Source organism: Sinocyclocheilus grahami, unplaced genomic scaffold, assembly GCF_001515645.1.
Source record: "Sinocyclocheilus grahami isolate Dianchi unplaced genomic scaffold, SAMN03320097.WGS_v1.1 scaffold841.1, whole genome shotgun sequence".
NCBI classification, from domain to species: Eukaryota; Metazoa; Chordata; class Actinopteri; order Cypriniformes; family Cyprinidae; genus Sinocyclocheilus; species Sinocyclocheilus grahami.
This window is the reverse complement of record NW_015506020.1, coordinates 423,468-440,159: the sequence shown is the minus strand read 5'-3', so window position 1 is coordinate 440,159 and position 16,692 is coordinate 423,468. Positions and strand designations below refer to the sequence as shown.

Below are 16,692 nucleotides of genomic sequence, written 5' to 3'. Positions count from 1 at the left end.
TTATGCAATCGTTAAATGTGCTTTAGCTCTAACCGTACTAGCAGTGTCCTAATGCTTCATGTCCATATCTGATATTTGTGTTTGTTTAGCTGATCCTGCCAGCTGTATTTTGGTGAAGCTGGTTCTTAACCTTCTTCAGCTTTGCAAAATCGCAGCTAACCATCCTGGTGGAGGAGACATCTTGAGTAAGTGTTTTTCAGTATTGACGTGCAATATAAGAAATGAACTGGCATGACAAGTGCCGTTTTTATGACGTGTTGATATATATTTTCCTGATGAAATTGCAGAAGGACATGTTGTCCTCCTTTTTTATGTGAACCATAATTTACTGTTTACATTATTAGCTGGAGGCAGGTGGAGCTTTTTATTGGATACAAATTACTAAAATGATACCAACGTATGTACCAATACCATTTTCGATTCTGATAGCACAGCAAGACTACTTTGTACTCTGTTGAAATTTTGATTTCATTTAGTCATTAATGAATAAGCTGTGTAGCCTGTCTTTTTTTTAAAAATTTTTTTTTACTTTACCAAATGTTTTTTTTTTTTATCATTTACTCTTCAGAGGCTGCTGGCCGGTGCCTAGGAGAACTTGGTCCAGTTGACTTATCATCCATTGCTTTGCACCATGGGAAAGACCAGCTGTATGCTAGAGCAGCCGATTTGTTCCCTGACGTTCCTTTTCAGTGGATCTTCATCATCCTGAACTGCATGGACAATGCACTTACACATCACAGGCACTTCATTACAACTTAATTATCAGATCATACACTTTTTCACACTTAGTCCTTAATCAAGAAACTATTTCTAGACTTTGCTTTCTGATAGCAATAATTATGAATGCACGTGCACCGATTAGACCATAATTCTATGTCTTATCTCTTTTTTTATTTCAGTATTGCAGTGCGTCAGGCTGCTGGCATATGTCTGAAGGACATATTGGCCACTCAGTGTGGGATTGAATTTGGGGAAATGTATAAAAGCAAAAGGGACCCTTTGCTGGCATACCTAAACCCCTTTCGCTCTGCCAAGAAACGGGCAAGTCTTTCACGTTGACATATGTCTAGATACATTCTTTTTATGGACACACTTGATTCATACTGCACGCTAAATATTTGTGAACTGCTAAACCATTAATAATCAAATGAGTGAACGGATGTTTAAATAATTACTAACATCAAAAAGAAAAGTTATCCATAAAGTGGTCCATTCCTTATAGCAGTGCTTCTCAAAACTGTCCTTGGGACTGCCCACCACTGTACACTTTGTATGTGTTTCTTGTCGGACGCACCAAATTGCAGTCTCTACTAATGAGCTGGTGACTTGAATTAGGTGTGTTATAAAAGGAAGACATGTCCCGAGACAGGTTTGGGAAGCACTGCCTTATAGGATTTATCTGCTCTTTTATACAGGAGACCATTGTGAGTATGGAAGTGACCTCAGAGTCCAGACATAGGCTGGACAATGCTGAACTCTGGTTAGTGCAACCTGGTGGACACAAGGACTGGTTAAAGAACCTGTGTATGGCCCTGTTAGACAGTGGAGGTGTCCGCAATGAGGCTCTGCTTCTCACCAGGCCTTTATGTGAGGTACACTGACGAAACAGTAGCCGTGCTGTATTTTGAGGATCCATTGTAATGGTTTTACACACAAGTATTTATCTGACCCAAAGTCTCAATGCAAATGGAAAACAGAGTCTAAGTGAAAAACTCTTTTACTGCTGTAGGTAAAAACAGAATTTTGTCAGAGGATGCTGCCACTCTTTGTTCATGATATTCTTCTGGGAGATGTGGATGGTTCCTGGAGACAGCTGTTATCCACAAACATCCAGAGTTTCTTCAATCAGTGCCGCAGACCCTCCACACCCACCAGCCGCCCCACCACCCCCATGCTCTCTGATTCAGGTACAAAGCTATTTGATAGGAGCTGAAGTGTTGACTGTGACATAACAGCTTGGTCTGCTTCAATGCTGCCTTAATTTTCATTCCTTACAAGAGAATGTTTTTTCTTCTTCTTTTTTCCCTGTTTTAACAGGGAACAGTATTGATGTTGGCAACCAGAGCCAGATAGACAAAACCTCACTCCGCAGCATGATGGCAGTCATAGACTATCTCAGGCAACAGAGCCGCCCAGTGGCACCTGGAAGGTTGGACAAGTTTTCATTTCTGTCAAATTCTGTGTATCCAAAGCAGTATACAATTCTAAATGTGATTTTTGAATATGCATGCACTCTTACTGCCACTGCTGAAAGTATAGGTGGTGTCACATTTATCATTCAGGCCCGGTTCTATGGGGGTGCTAGATAGTGCTAAGCACTAGGGCTGTCAAAAAATTTTTTTTTTTTAAATTTCGAATATTCATCGAATTTATCCGCATTTGAATGCACAAATTTTGCATTAGAATTTTAGGTGTGCGTCAGGCAGCCTTATCAATGGCACACGAGATGCGATGACGATGTAAGTGTCGTTGCATTTTAATGGGTTTTTAGCCTATCCAGTTGAACCCACTGGATGCAGCTCTGCTACGTTGTTCATTCAAAATATTGCGGGGAAAAAGGAACATCAATGCGGAGAAGATGTTGTTTACGTCAAAACTGAAACCAAACCGTTCACACAGAACATATACGTATCGCATTTTCTATAGGGACATCTATCACCGTTGCACTCGCGCCTCGCACAAGAGAGCCTTGTTTAGAAAGCCATGTAAAATTAATGCAAGTTCAACTTTTAAAAAACCTTTCTCGAGACTTCATGGTGGTTTTTCCCCATCCCACTGCATCTCATGTTTTTAAATGAAAAAAAGTAGTCTTTGTGATTGGTTTTCAATCCTTTATATTAAACTGTACATACATGCATGATGCTGTTTTGTTTCTAATTGTTTAAGCAACTTCATTAATTATATATGGTTTTGCAAACGTTATTTTAAACATTATGCACTTTTTCCAAAGATAGTCGTGTTATTTTATTGCTTTGAAGAAATGTGCATTAGTAATATTTTGCTCGATGCACCCTCTTGTGGCCTCAGGAGAGAAATTATAACCCTAACTGAAATTATGCCTTTTATATTCGAATATAATTTGAATATTGATAGTATTTAAGTAAAAAAATTCGAATTTAGTTTTTCAGCCATTTTGACAGCCCTACAAAGCACCCTCAAATGAATTCAATAGCACCCTCAGTTAAAGCTGTAGTAATGAGAATTCATTGCAGATTTGGCAGACTATCCAGTGCGTAATGGTTTGCACATCTATTTGCAGCATTGAGCACTGTAGACAATCACAGACATATCTGCTTATTTCTTGAACGCAACAGCGGATCAGTTACAAATACTGTTTAAGTTAGAAATTAGAATCCCCTTAGAATAATCTTTTTATTGTCATCCTGCAAATCGGTTCCTGTGATGGCAAAACTGATTTTTTTAGCAGCCATAATTCCATCCTTTACCGTCACATGGTCATTCAAATATGCTGATTTGCAGCTCAAAAAGCTGCTTACTACTTTTTTGTAGAAATCGTGATACTATTACTATTTTTGTAGAGGATTCTTTGATAAATAGAAAGTTTGAAAGAGCAGCAATTATTTGATATAAAAAAGAGACGTTACAAGTGTCTACTGTCACTTCTGATCAATTTAACACGTCCTTGCTGACTAAAAATATTATATGCATTAGTGTAATTGCTTACAGAGAAAATAACTCATTTTGAGTATGCTTGAAATGAAAAATGACAACCATAAAGTATTTGGATTTTGCAGTCAAATTATACAAATATGTGACATTAGGTTATAGAAAAAATGCTACCTTTGTAGTTAGCCTTATCGTGACTTAAAACATTCCACCATGAAATATGAAAACAATCAAAACAATACATCATGGTGGAAAAGCTGATGACTTGAATTTACTGCATACACTGTTTGACATTTGTTAGTAAACAAATGAAAAATGTATTTGAGAAAAACTCATTGGCGAAATGAATAAGATGAATGTTGCTGATTGGAGCGACGACAGAACTTGTGTATCTTTTCTGTGTGGTACCAGTTTGCTTTTTTGATCATTTGTAATGACACCTGGTTAAATAGTTAAAACACATTGTTACATTCTCACAAATTGTACACTGCTTTAATTATGGATTCAACTTTGACATTTTGTTTTTTAAAGTCATGAATATGGGACGGTGTGTGATTCAAATTTTTGGCTGGATCTAAATTATCTGGAGGTGGCTGGAGCCGCTCAGATGTGTTCTGCCCATTTCACTGCTCTCCTGTACTCTGAGATCTACGTGGACAAGATCAGATCCGACATGGAGCAGATCCAAAGGTACTGTCTGCCAGCGACTCTCTGCTTACTGTTAGGCTATATGTAATGTGTCATCTACTTAATGTGTACTGTAATCATGATCATAGTGTTCTATACTCCAGATTCATTAGTTGTTTTGAAGAGCTGTGTGGTGACCAGATGCATGTGTTTGTCTCAGGCCACAGTCTCGAGTGTCGAGACGGATCACGTTTGAGGAGAGCAGCCAGACACTGTCCATCAGCAGTGTGAATGAAAAGAGTTTAGAAGACTCTGGCATCAGTCTCCAGGTGGGTGATGGGTATCAGAGCATGTAAGTAGAGTGGAGCGACAACCATTTCTCTTTTTCTCTCAAAGCGTATTGCAAACACTTCTCAAAATCATTTCTTGTTACATTTCACTGCAGTTTCACTCCGTGTTCTACTTACACTCTGCACCGCTCAGACACTCTACAGCACTTCATTGATCATAATGCAGTAAAATACTGGGGATATTAAGTAAGACTAAGTACAGTACATGGTTTAATTTTCCCATCTCAGGATCTTCTGATTGAAGTGTACAGATGCATTGGAGAACCTGACAGCCTGTATGGATGTGGAGGAGGCAAGTTAATCAGTCCTCTGACTAGGTGAGACTTTCCAATCATAAATGATCTTGAAGTAAATCCAGGTATTTTAATAAATGTAAATATGTCTGTACTGTATGCACAACAGGCCTCATTCACAAAACTTTCATAAATATATGAATTAAAGTGGTGGTTGATTGTGATTTCACTTTTTAATCTTTAGTTAAGGTAATGTTGCTGTTTGAGCATAAACAGTATCTGCAAAGTTACGATCCTGAAAGTTCAATGCAAACGGAGATATTTGCTGCGTCCCAATTTGCATACTATCCGTTCTAAATAGTTTTCGAAAATAGAATTAGTATGTCCCAAATCGTAGTTTGTTGAAAAGAGAATGCCAAAGATTCCTTGATGGTCTACTACTTGAGATTAGAATATGAGTGCAGATCGATGCACACTCTTAACGGCTAATATTGCCCACAGCTACACTACAAACACGCATAAAAAGTGTTTAAAAACTAGAAACATGCGAGAAATATGCGAGACCGACGTACAGGCAAAGAAAGCGGTTTGAGTGATAAATAATCAATGTCTAACCTGATTAAAAATATTTATTTAACGTTTTGCACGTTATATTTCATCTGCAGCAACATTGTGAACTTTTATAATGATACGTTTGGTCATTAACTTTTAAATGCATCATTATGCAAACACATGAGCCGTTCTCGGCATGAAAGACCTGCGACTGGCAGACCAGCGTGCCTCTTCATTCTCTCCGGTACGGTAGGAAATTAAACGAAATGAAATGTGGATTTTGTTAACTGTGACGAGATGATTGACAGTGACAGAATGCACTTAACTAAGCAACAGAGCGTCCGTTAAAGACGCAGTTATGACGAAGTAGTATGTACCAAAGCTTGCCTACTATTCCGCTACATGCTCAAAAGTATGTACTTTTCTTCACAAAAAGAGTACATACTTTTAGGGTGTAGTATAAGTAGGCGAATTGGGACACAGCAAAATTGTGGCAGTTTAATGCCTACAAATACGGCTCATAGGGACTACAACGAGCTACTTCCTGGGTTGGTGATGCTCAAAAGTATGTACTTTTCTTCACAAAAAGAGTACATACTTTTAGGGTGTAGTATAAGTAGGCGAATTGGGACACAGCAATTGTCTTTTAAAATTATGGCAGTTTAATGCCTACAAATACGGCTCATAGGGACTAATAGGTATTACAATGAGCTACTTCCTGGTTCTCTCCGGTACGGTAGGAAATTAAACGAAATGAAATGTGGATTTTGTTAACTGTGACGAGATGATTGACAGTGACAGAATGCACTTAACTAAGCAACAGAGCGTCCGTTAAAGACGCAGTTATGACGAAGTAGTATGTACCAAAGCTTGCCTACTATTCCGCTACATGCTCAAAAGTATGTACTTTTCTTCACAAAAAGAGTACATACTTTTAGGGTGTAGTATAAGTAGGCGAATTGGGACACAGCAAAATTGTGGCAGTTTAATGCCTACAAATACGGCTCATAGGGACTACAACGAGCTACTTCCTGGGTTGGTGACATCACAAACCCAGACATTTGCATAACCCCCGACCCCTTTGTTTGCCATGTTGCAAGAAGAGGAAGAGTTGTTGCCATGCCATCAAAACTAGGGGTGCACGAAAAAATCTATTCAAATATGAATCGTGATTCTGTCTTCTGATGATTCTAATGGATTCACAAGTTTCAAAATCAAAGTTTTAAAGCAGCGGTTCTTAATCCTGTTCCTCACGTCAGCTCAGCTCCAACAATGAACTGTGTTCCAATTGTACACTTTGTGTATAGACAGACAGATATTTTTCACATAGCTATGAGAAACGTTAAACATGGACGCGTATGCGGTTGCCGTGGTAGCGAGCAATACTTGCTGGCAAACACTTCTTACTGTTACAAAGTAAACAATTACTTAACGAAAGTGCTACAACGCAATCATGTATTCTGCTGTATTAAAGCTTTGATCAGGATAAAACCGTATATTAACAGCTAACATAAGCAGTGGCATTTACAAATAACAGCGTATCTAAAAGTATGAGACAACAAAAAAACATAAAATTAAGAGCCGTGCTTGCACGGGTTCTGCGTGATCCTCTTCATGCAACGTTGCAACGCAACGTGTAAAAAGACAGTATAAATCATTAGAATCAGTAATTATGTCCCCACTGGATGCAACAAATGCCTCGTTTATAATGGGTTTTAATGTTTTTGTCTCGTCGCTCCAGCCGGACACGGCATCACAGTATGGAAAGGGGCGTAACATTTCCGTCACAAGCAAAGCTTGCCTACTATTCCGCTACATGCTCAAAAGTATGTACTTTTCTTCACAAAAAGAGTACATACTTTTAGGGTGTAGTATAAGTAGGCGAATTGGGACACAGCAATTGTCTTTTAAAATTATGGCAGTTTAATGCCTACAAATACGGCTCATAGGGACTAATAGGTATTACAATGAGCTACTTCCTGGGTTGGTGACATCACAAACCCAGACATTTGCATAACCCCCGACCCCTTTGTTTGCCATGTTGCAAGAAGAGGAAGAGTTGTTGCCATGCCATCAAAACTAGGGGTGCACGAAAAAATCTATTCAAATATGAATCGTGATTCTGTCTTCTGATGATTCTAATGGATTCACAAGTTTCAAAATCAAAGTTTTAAAGCAGCGGTTCTTAATCCTGTTCCTCACGTCAGCTCAGCTCCAACAATGAACTGTGTTCCAATTGTACACTTTGTGTATAGACAGACAGATATTTTTCACATAGCTATGAGAAACGTTAAACATGGACGCGTATGCGGTTGCCGTGGTAGCGAGCAATACTTGCTGGCAAACACTTCTTACTGTTACAAAGTAAACAATTACTTAACGAAAGTGCTACAACGCAATCATGTATTCTGCTGTATTAAAGCTTTGATCAGGATAAAACCGAATATTAAAAGCTAACATAAGCAGTGGCATTTACAAATAACAGCGTATCTAAAAGTATGAGACAACAAAAAAACATAAAATGAAGAGCCGTGCTTGCACGGGTTCTGCGTGATCCTCTTCATGCAACGTTGCAACGCAACGTGTAAAAAGACAGTATAAATCATTAGAATCAGTAATTATGTCCCCACTGGATGCAACAAATGCCTCGTTTATAATGGGTTTTCATGTTTTTGTCTCGTCGCTCCGGCCGGACACGGCATCACAGTATGGAAAGGGGCGTAACATTTCCGTCACAAGCTTGAGGTATTCGGCCAATCACAATGCACTGGATAGCTGGCCAATCAGAGCACACCTCGCTTTTCAGATCGATGAGCTTTGTAAAAATCGACGCATTTCAGAAAGGCGGGGCATAGAGGAGAAACAATAATGTACAGTATGTGGAAAAGAATGTGTTTTTTTTAACCTTAAAAAACATTAACACATTTCATTACACCAAATACACAAAATAATGTTCTTTTTAGCAGCATCATATGACCCCTTTAAAATCTGGTAGTTGTTTCCGTTAACATTATTTAATGTGCTAAGAATTAAGTTGCATTTGTCTTCACTAACATTAGCAAAGATTAACGAATACTTTATGTATGTAGATTAATGAAACAAATGAGTTGCTCACTGTTTAATGTTAGTTAATGCATTAATTAATTTGAAGTAACAGGTCATTATTATTACTTTCTTACTAATTAACATCTAAATTTAGAAGTGCTGTTTTTGTTTTCTTTGTGGTCTCCAGAATTCGAACATATGAACATGAGGCCATGTGGGACAAGGCTTTGGTTTCATACGACCTCCACTCCAACCTCCCAGAGGTCACACGGCAGACCGGCATAGTAGAGGTTCGTTTTCTGCAAAATTATGAGAATGGTTGCATTTAAAATTGTGATCTCTGGTCAACAGTGGTTAGTTTGTGTCTTTCTCAGGGTCTGCAGAACTTTGGTTTGTGTAGTATTCTAAACACGTATCTTCATGGGCTGGAGAAAGAAGGGGTGGAGTGGGGTCCTGAACTTCGAGAGCTACGCTTTCAGGCGGCGTGGAGAAACACACAGTGGGACTGTGACCTGCCTGAGAGGTGTGGGTTTGTATTTACACTCTTTAATCATTAGTAGAAGTTTGCATTAGGGTTACGGTAGAAACGTGTCAGTCAGTTGAGATTCTATTGTACCTTTTATACTGTGGTATATTTAGTCTACTCTGCCACTAAAATAAATGTATAATTAAATATAAAAATGTGAGATATGAAAATGTAATTGTTATATTTACATTTTTCATTTTATTTTTATTTTCAGAAATGAGAAGCTGAAGCCTGGCATCAACGAGTCCTTGTTCAATGCCGTCCAGGCTTTGAGAGATAGAGAATTCTCCCTATTTGAGCAAACCCTCAACTACGCCAGGTAACTAAACTACTCATCCCAGGCCTGTTCTCACCAAAAACAATAACTACAAACTATAAAGTTTTAATAATTGTTCTAATTCTATGAGAATACCAAAGTCCACCCCACAACTGTAATGATAAAGACACAGAGGAACAATATCATTTGATTGATTTTTTTTTCCAGCTGATGAATGATAAAAACTTCGACAGCCAATTAGAGTACTCCTGACTGAGCTTGAGTATTTAAAGGGGCAGACAACTTAACTGCCGCACACTTTTAAACAGAACGATATAGTGTGTTGGTATGGATGCTAATAGTTATCTTTATAGTTATAGTTCTGGGTGTGAACAGCCATAAGTAACAATTACAGATATGGATTCTGTGCATAGAGGGTCCTCTATCTGATTTGTATGTGTTTGTGTTTTGTCAGAGGTCATGAGGTCGAGGAGTTGTGTCGTGGTAGTCTGGAGGCCGTGTCTTCACTCTATCCAGCTCTCTGTAACCTGCAGAGAATTCGTGAACTCCAGAGTGTCGAGGAGCTTTTCTCCAGGTCAGATTCCACATTTTAATTTTAGAGTCATAGAAGCAAAAGCTCTATTTCCTAATTACCAAATAAAAGCGTACAGAAAAAAAAACCTCAAGAAATGTAAGAACTTAAAAGTGTAGTTTCTGTATCAAGTCAGGGTCAATTCTTTGCTGGTTAGAATTGCCCTGCTTGCAAATATTGTAACTACACTATATGGGGTACAAACAGCATCATTCTCATTAGGCGCGTTTCCATTACAGATTTGCGCAAAACTTTGGCGATATTTTCTGAATGTCGATAAAAAAGTATTGCGAAATGACGGCGTTTCCATTAACCAATGTTATGTGGCTAAAACGTAACCCTTTGCCTCTCGCGATAAGTCATGGTAACAGATTTTGGTGGGATTTTGATGGATTTTGGCTATATTTATTCAAAGGAGGCTTATGCATGTATCTTTACAGAAGCAGCAAAGAGAGCCGGTTCAAAAACTTGTGTGGCGCGGCTGCAATAAACCATAGACTGTATAAAAACATAAACACAAGCATTGAGTGGCCGTAATCCGCTTCAGTGACCGTATCAGAGCCACACTGCACCGCAGACGTGTGCAGTGTAAATTGTCTAAGTATTAATAGTAGGGAAAGCCCCTTATACTGGAGCGCGGCCATGTATGAAGTGTTTCTTGGAGGTTATAGTACATTGAAGAATGATCATGTGACTTTTTACATACGCCATGTGACCTGTAAATGCGAAAAAGCCGTTTCCATTGCAGTTTTGCGAATTAATCCTTTTTCGCATTGCCTGAAAAACCACCTCATGCGAGCGCAAAAACTTTTTTGCGATATATGGCCGTTTTCGCGTTTCCATTAGGCGTATTTTCAATTCGCAATTTCAATTTGCACAATTTGAAGGGTAATGGAAACGCGCCTATTGATAGTCACTTAAAATATTTGACAATGACAATTTATTTATATAGCACGATTAAAAACAGCCCACATTGACCAATATGCTTTACAATAACTAAAACCACAAAAAACAAGAATAAAACAAGAAGACAGAAACAATTAAAATTGTAAAAGAGTACCATAAAAGAAAAAGTGCTTCAACATAATAAAAACAGTAATATACAATAGAAAATGCTTCAAGTATTAAATGCTTTATCAAACAGAAAAGTTTTTAACTTAGACAAAGATGATGCCAATCGAGATCATTCCAAAGTCTGGGGGCAGCTACAGAAAAAGCACGGTCACCCCTACATTTCAACCTTGATTTGGGAATCGACAGGAGTCTCTGATTTGAATACCTGAGTGATCAGGTTGAATGGTGCTCAGTCAGTAGGACAGAAAGGTAAGATGGAGCCATATGAAGGTATTTTTGGTGCAAAACAACTGAGCGTCTGTGACAGCGGAATTTGTAGTTGAACAGCAAATTACAAGTTTCGCGCACTCTCCCTTTTGCACCTCATATATGTGTGAAACGTGGAGCAAAAGTGATTTGTGCATCTGTAGATGCAACGGTGGGCACTCTTCAGAGATCAAGAGAATTTTGGCCAATCAAGAGGAGCTAGTTTGGGCGCCTATCAGCAGGGAGAAAAAAAGAAAAGAAAAAACGAGCTGCGTGAGCATCTTCTGGAGCTGACCAATAAAGGTACATTTTCTTTCTTTTTCTTAAATTACTCACTGTAATTCTGTACATTTATTTATAGTTTACATATTAAATGAGTTTAGCTCTAACCATGATAAAACTCGCCTACCTGTAGCCTTCTAGTAATCCTAACTAAGTTAATTGGTAGAGGTGTGTTTGATTAGGGTTGAAGCGAAACTCTATAGGACAGTGGCCCCCCAGTACTCGCAACTCACAAAGAGGCTTTATAAAAGATTGATTAACCCGTTAATTAAATAGATTATTATGAGAGTGTCATATACAAGATGATTAAATATATTTGTTAATATATTTAAATTATTAACAAATGTACAGTATAACAGTGAGTGATTTCAGAAAAAGAAAGAAAATGTACCTTTATTGGTATTTGCTGCTGTCAGCTCTGGAAGATGCTCGCAGCTCGCAAACTTTTTTATTATTATTTTATTTTTCCCCCTGCTCGTTCGGGTGCCAACTGATAGGCACCTAAACTACACTGTAAAGAGATTGCTGTAAATTTTACAGTAGCTGGATGTATTATTACTGTATTGTCAGTATTAGTACTGTTCAGTTTATTTTCATTTTTTACCTGTATAAAACAATCCAATTGTGGTACAACACTGTATAGCATATTTTTTTTACAACCCCATAAAAATCACAATAACTCATTAGCGTTTGTCTTTAATAGGGAGCCAGTGCAGTGTTAACAGAACTGGGCTAATATGGTCATACTTCTTGGTTATAGTAAGAACTCTAGCTGCTGCATTTTGGACCAGCTGGAGTTTGTTATTAAGCACGCAGAACAACCACCCAATAAAGCATTACAATAATCTAACCTTGAGGTCATGATGCATGAATTAACGTTTCTGCATTTGCCATTGAGAGCTTAGAGCTATATTGCTGAAATAATGGAGTTGATTTCCAGGGAATGGATAACGATTAAAAAAAAAACGACCTATAACTAGTTTACTTCGGCTAACTTACCAGTTGATGTTATCACCGTTACGTTGGCAATCACGAGAAAAGGCTTCAACTGGAATGTATTGCAGATGACATGATCCAGACCACAAACTAGAAAACAAAAGAAGTACTTGAAAATACTGTTTGGGTAACTTAACTCAATAAAATGTGTAAGTAGCGCAGCACAAGTTGCTTTGGATTAAAGCATCTGGCAAATGCATGAATGTAAATATAATGTAAAATCAGATGTATTTTGGGTTACCTAATTTCAATACAATTGACAGCTGGCCATATGATGATTCTGCCCCTCATAGTCAGTAGGGCTGTGTATCACCAGCAAAGTCACGATACGATACGGGACTGCACTGAATTTCACCTCAGCAGAATTTAGAAAAACAGCTGTTTATTAAACACTGCATACTATAGTGCCAGTTCGAACTATTGGCAGAGCAGGCAGCTGACCTCTGCATTATGAAGGGCCTCCATAACTGTACCACAGTACAATATAGGTAATAGCATATGTTTCATGTTTACATTGGGCACTCCCCACCAGGTGCAATATTCTGATTGTTTGCATCTTGTTTTTAAGCCCATAAATAATAATGTACTCGTTCTGATACATTTATATTGTCATTTACTCATACTAATATATTAAATTAATCTTTACATTGCTGGTATGTTATCATTGCACAAATGAACACACTTTCTACATTAAAAAAATTAAAGTTAGAAGAGTTCTAAACTAATGCGCTGTCTTCACTGTATCTCACACGCACACGTTTAGTCACACAGATCACGCTTCGCGCACACACAGACATTCAGCAACACAAACTTCTCAGCGCTGCTCCGCAATTTGATCAATAAATCAATTTTATAAATATTAATGGCTCAAGAGCTACATCATCTTTCTCAACAAGGAGCTGGTAACATCAAAAGGAATTAAAGCCACAGCTTCACTGTTAATAGAGAAACGCGGCAAAACGGTGGTAATTCATACATACACAGCCTCTCTCTGTGTGTGACGTAAATGAACACTTGATGAATTACACTTTTCTGAGAATAGAATATTGAAGTGGAGATTGCTAAACTGCAAGCTAACCGCTGTTTTCAGAAAGCAAGCGCTTTATCCACAGTGGAGAGAGAGCGCATGCAGATGGTTGCCAGGTTGACAAAAACAAGTAACACACTTAGCCGATATTTCCGTATTGCAGATAACATGATCCAGACCACAAACTAGAAAACAAAAGAAGTACTTGAAAATACTGTTTGGGTAACTTAACTCAATAAAATGTGTAAGTAGCGCAGCACAAGTTGCTTTGGATTAAAGCATCTGGCAAATGCATGAATGTAAATATAATGTAAAATCAGATGTATTTTGGGTTACCTAATTTCAATACAATTGACAGCTGGCCATATGATGATTCTGCCCCTCATAGTCAGTAGGGCTGTGTATCACCAGCAAAGTCACGATACGATACGGGACTGCACTGAATTTCACCTCAGCAGAATTTAGAAAAACAGCTGTTTATTAAACACTGCATACTATAGTGCCAGTTCGAACTATTGGCAGAGCAGGCAGCTGACCTCTGCATTATGAAGGGCCTCCATAACTGTACCACAGTACAATATAGGTAATAGCATATGTTTCATGTTTACATTGGGCACTCCCCACCAGGTGCAATATTCTGATTGTTTGCATCTTGTTTTTAAGCCCATAAATAATAATGTACTCGTTCTGATACATTTATATTGTCATTTACTCATACTAATATATTAAATTAATCTTTACATTGCTGGTATGTTATCATTGCACAAATGAACACACTTTCTACATTAAAAAAATTAAAGTTAGAAGAGTTCTAAACTAATGCGCTGTCTTCACTGTATCTCACACGCACACGTTTAGTCACACAGATCACGCTTCGCGCACACACAGACATTCAGCAACACAAACTTCTCAGCGCTGCTCCGCAATTTGATCAATAAATCAATTTTATAAATATTAATGGCTCAAGAGCTACATCATCTTTCTCAACAAGGAGCTGGTAACATCAAAAGGAATTAAAGCCACAGCTTCACTGTTAATAGAGAAACGCGGCAAAACGGTGGTAATTCATACATACACAGCCTCTCTCTGTGTGTGACGTAAATGAACACTTGATGAATTACACTTTTCTGAGAATAGAATATTGAAGTGGAGATTGCTAAACTGCAAGCTAACCGCTGTTTTCAGAAAGCAAGCGCTTTATCCACAGTGGAGAGAGAGCGCATGCAGATGGTTGCCAGGTTGACAAAAACAAGTAACACACTTAGCCGATATTTCCGTATTGCGCAAGTGTGAAGCTCTGTTTCGGGGATTACGTCTCTTTATATTAGGCAACCCCGGCTGTGTTTCTCTGCGGCCAGATTAAACCTTGTTGTAGCCTATATATTTTGCTCTATTCACTATTTTTTAGAAACCTCACACTTTTCTACTCCATTTTATACGGTGTTCTTGTATTCAAATTAAGTGCGGTCCACTGCTGCACACGTGCCATAATATCGATACAGAGGCAGCTGTATCGATACTCGTATCGTCAAATCTCTGTTACATCGTCATATCGAACACGGCACTAATAGTCAGCATCCGTGTTTTTGCTTGGAGAAATCTCCTGTAACAGACAGAGTCACAACAGCCTGTTAGTGTTATTACACTTTATGGTCAGAAAAAAAAAAACGTACAGTAACAGAACTTAAAATAAACAATATTCATAATATTTGTTAGCCAAACTTCCTATATATTGCTAGTCTGTTCCTCCACAACCCGTTCTGTGGGTTAGTGAAGAGCAGCAGCCAGTGGCTAACTCAGCTAATGTAGTAGTTGATGGCACTTTACTCACCTGTTGTTACCACCTCTACGATGCAATCACAAGAAAAGACTCCAATACACCTCCGTTGCAGATGACATGACCAATAGACCACAACCTGAAAATAAAACACAAAAGATGTACATAACAGCGGCGTTTCTTAATTAATTTTTCTTTACTATTTTCACGTTAGCTCACTGTTATGTAACGTTTGTCTGACATAACCTGCGATAAAAAGGCGGTGTAGAATTATTATGCTTCCCTGATTAATTCCGTATAACTGTATAACTTAAATTACCAGCTGATGTAATCACGTCACGATGGCTCCAAAATACACCCCCGACGTTGCAGAAGATAAGATCCACAAACTTGAACATAAAAAAAATCTAAGAACTATAAAGAATAACAAAAACCGAATACAGTGTAGCTCTTCTGATTGGCCAAAATTCTCTTGATCTCTGAAGAGTGCCCGCCGTCGCCTCTACAGATGCACAAATCACTTTTGCACCATATGTCACACAGATATGTGGTGCAAAAGGGAGAGTGCGCGAAACTTGTCATTTGCAAGCAAAAAAACAGGTTTGAGACTCGTAGCAGCAGATTCACGCCGTTGTCGTTATGCACTTGTGTTTGTGCTAGAAAAAGCATCCAAAAAAATATATGTAAGAAAATATTCTGCAAGTGTGCAAATCTCATTGTAAGAATTCACATACTGATTTGCGGATGTACAAAATTCATCCGTGACTTCACATTTTTGATGCAGGTGTGTGAATGTGTTTTGCACCATATTCACTGCAGCGATAGTAGCAAAACATGAGCGTACGAGTTTGTTGATTTGTGATTCGTTGAATAGGATTTGTGCACCTGCAATGAAGGATTCGAGAAGGTGTAACTGTTGTGTTGTGTTCGTGGGAGAGAAAAGAAAATCGACAAGTTTGCAACTTTTGTCTGTGACTTCAAATTTACTGATATTCTCTAAAACTACAAATTCCGCTGCCACAGACGCTCAGTTGTTTCGCACTAAAAATACCTTTATAGAGCCATACCATTTAAAGGGGTCATATGATGCTTTTTTAAAGATCATTATTTGGTGTATTTGGTGTAACAGAATATGTTGACATGCTTTAATGTTCAAAAAACACATTCTTTTTCAAATACTGTACATTATTGTAGGTCCTCTATGCCCCGCCTCTCTCAAACGCTTCGTCCCTCATTCCGACAAGCGCAGTCTGCTCTGATTGGCCAGCTGACCCAGTGCATTGTGATTGGCCGAACACCGCAAGCACTCGTCGGAAATGTAATGCCCCTTACCATAATCGCGAGCTTCATCTTTCAAAATAAATGTAAAGACAGAGCCCGAAAGGGGAACAGAGTCGCGTGACAGACACAGTGATGAAGCTGGTATGTGTTTGCAGTACCCAAGCCACGGTTAAGACAGCTGACTCCACTGTGATGTGACCC

At 38.4% G+C, this 16,692-nt stretch overlaps 1 protein-coding gene across 1 annotated transcript in view; it reads left to right on the top strand.

Annotated features, from left to right (window-relative positions):
* The window catches only part of atm (ATM serine/threonine kinase), a 64,574-nt gene that overhangs the window by 31,321 nt on the left and 16,561 nt on the right, over positions 1 to 16,692 (top strand). The window contains exons 29-41 of the mRNA XM_016247533.1: positions 90 to 185; positions 569 to 740; positions 900 to 1,041; positions 1,416 to 1,592; positions 1,730 to 1,907; positions 2,038 to 2,149; positions 4,159 to 4,317; positions 4,475 to 4,583; positions 4,833 to 4,921; positions 8,622 to 8,724; positions 8,809 to 8,957; positions 9,175 to 9,279; positions 9,692 to 9,811. Coding sequence (XP_016103019.1) covers positions 90 to 185; positions 569 to 740; positions 900 to 1,041; positions 1,416 to 1,592; positions 1,730 to 1,907; positions 2,038 to 2,149; positions 4,159 to 4,317; positions 4,475 to 4,583; positions 4,833 to 4,921; positions 8,622 to 8,724; positions 8,809 to 8,957; positions 9,175 to 9,279; positions 9,692 to 9,811 — 1,711 coding nt within the window. The remainder of the gene's footprint in view (positions 1 to 89; positions 186 to 568; positions 741 to 899; positions 1,042 to 1,415; positions 1,593 to 1,729; positions 1,908 to 2,037; positions 2,150 to 4,158; positions 4,318 to 4,474; positions 4,584 to 4,832; positions 4,922 to 8,621; positions 8,725 to 8,808; positions 8,958 to 9,174; positions 9,280 to 9,691; positions 9,812 to 16,692) is intronic.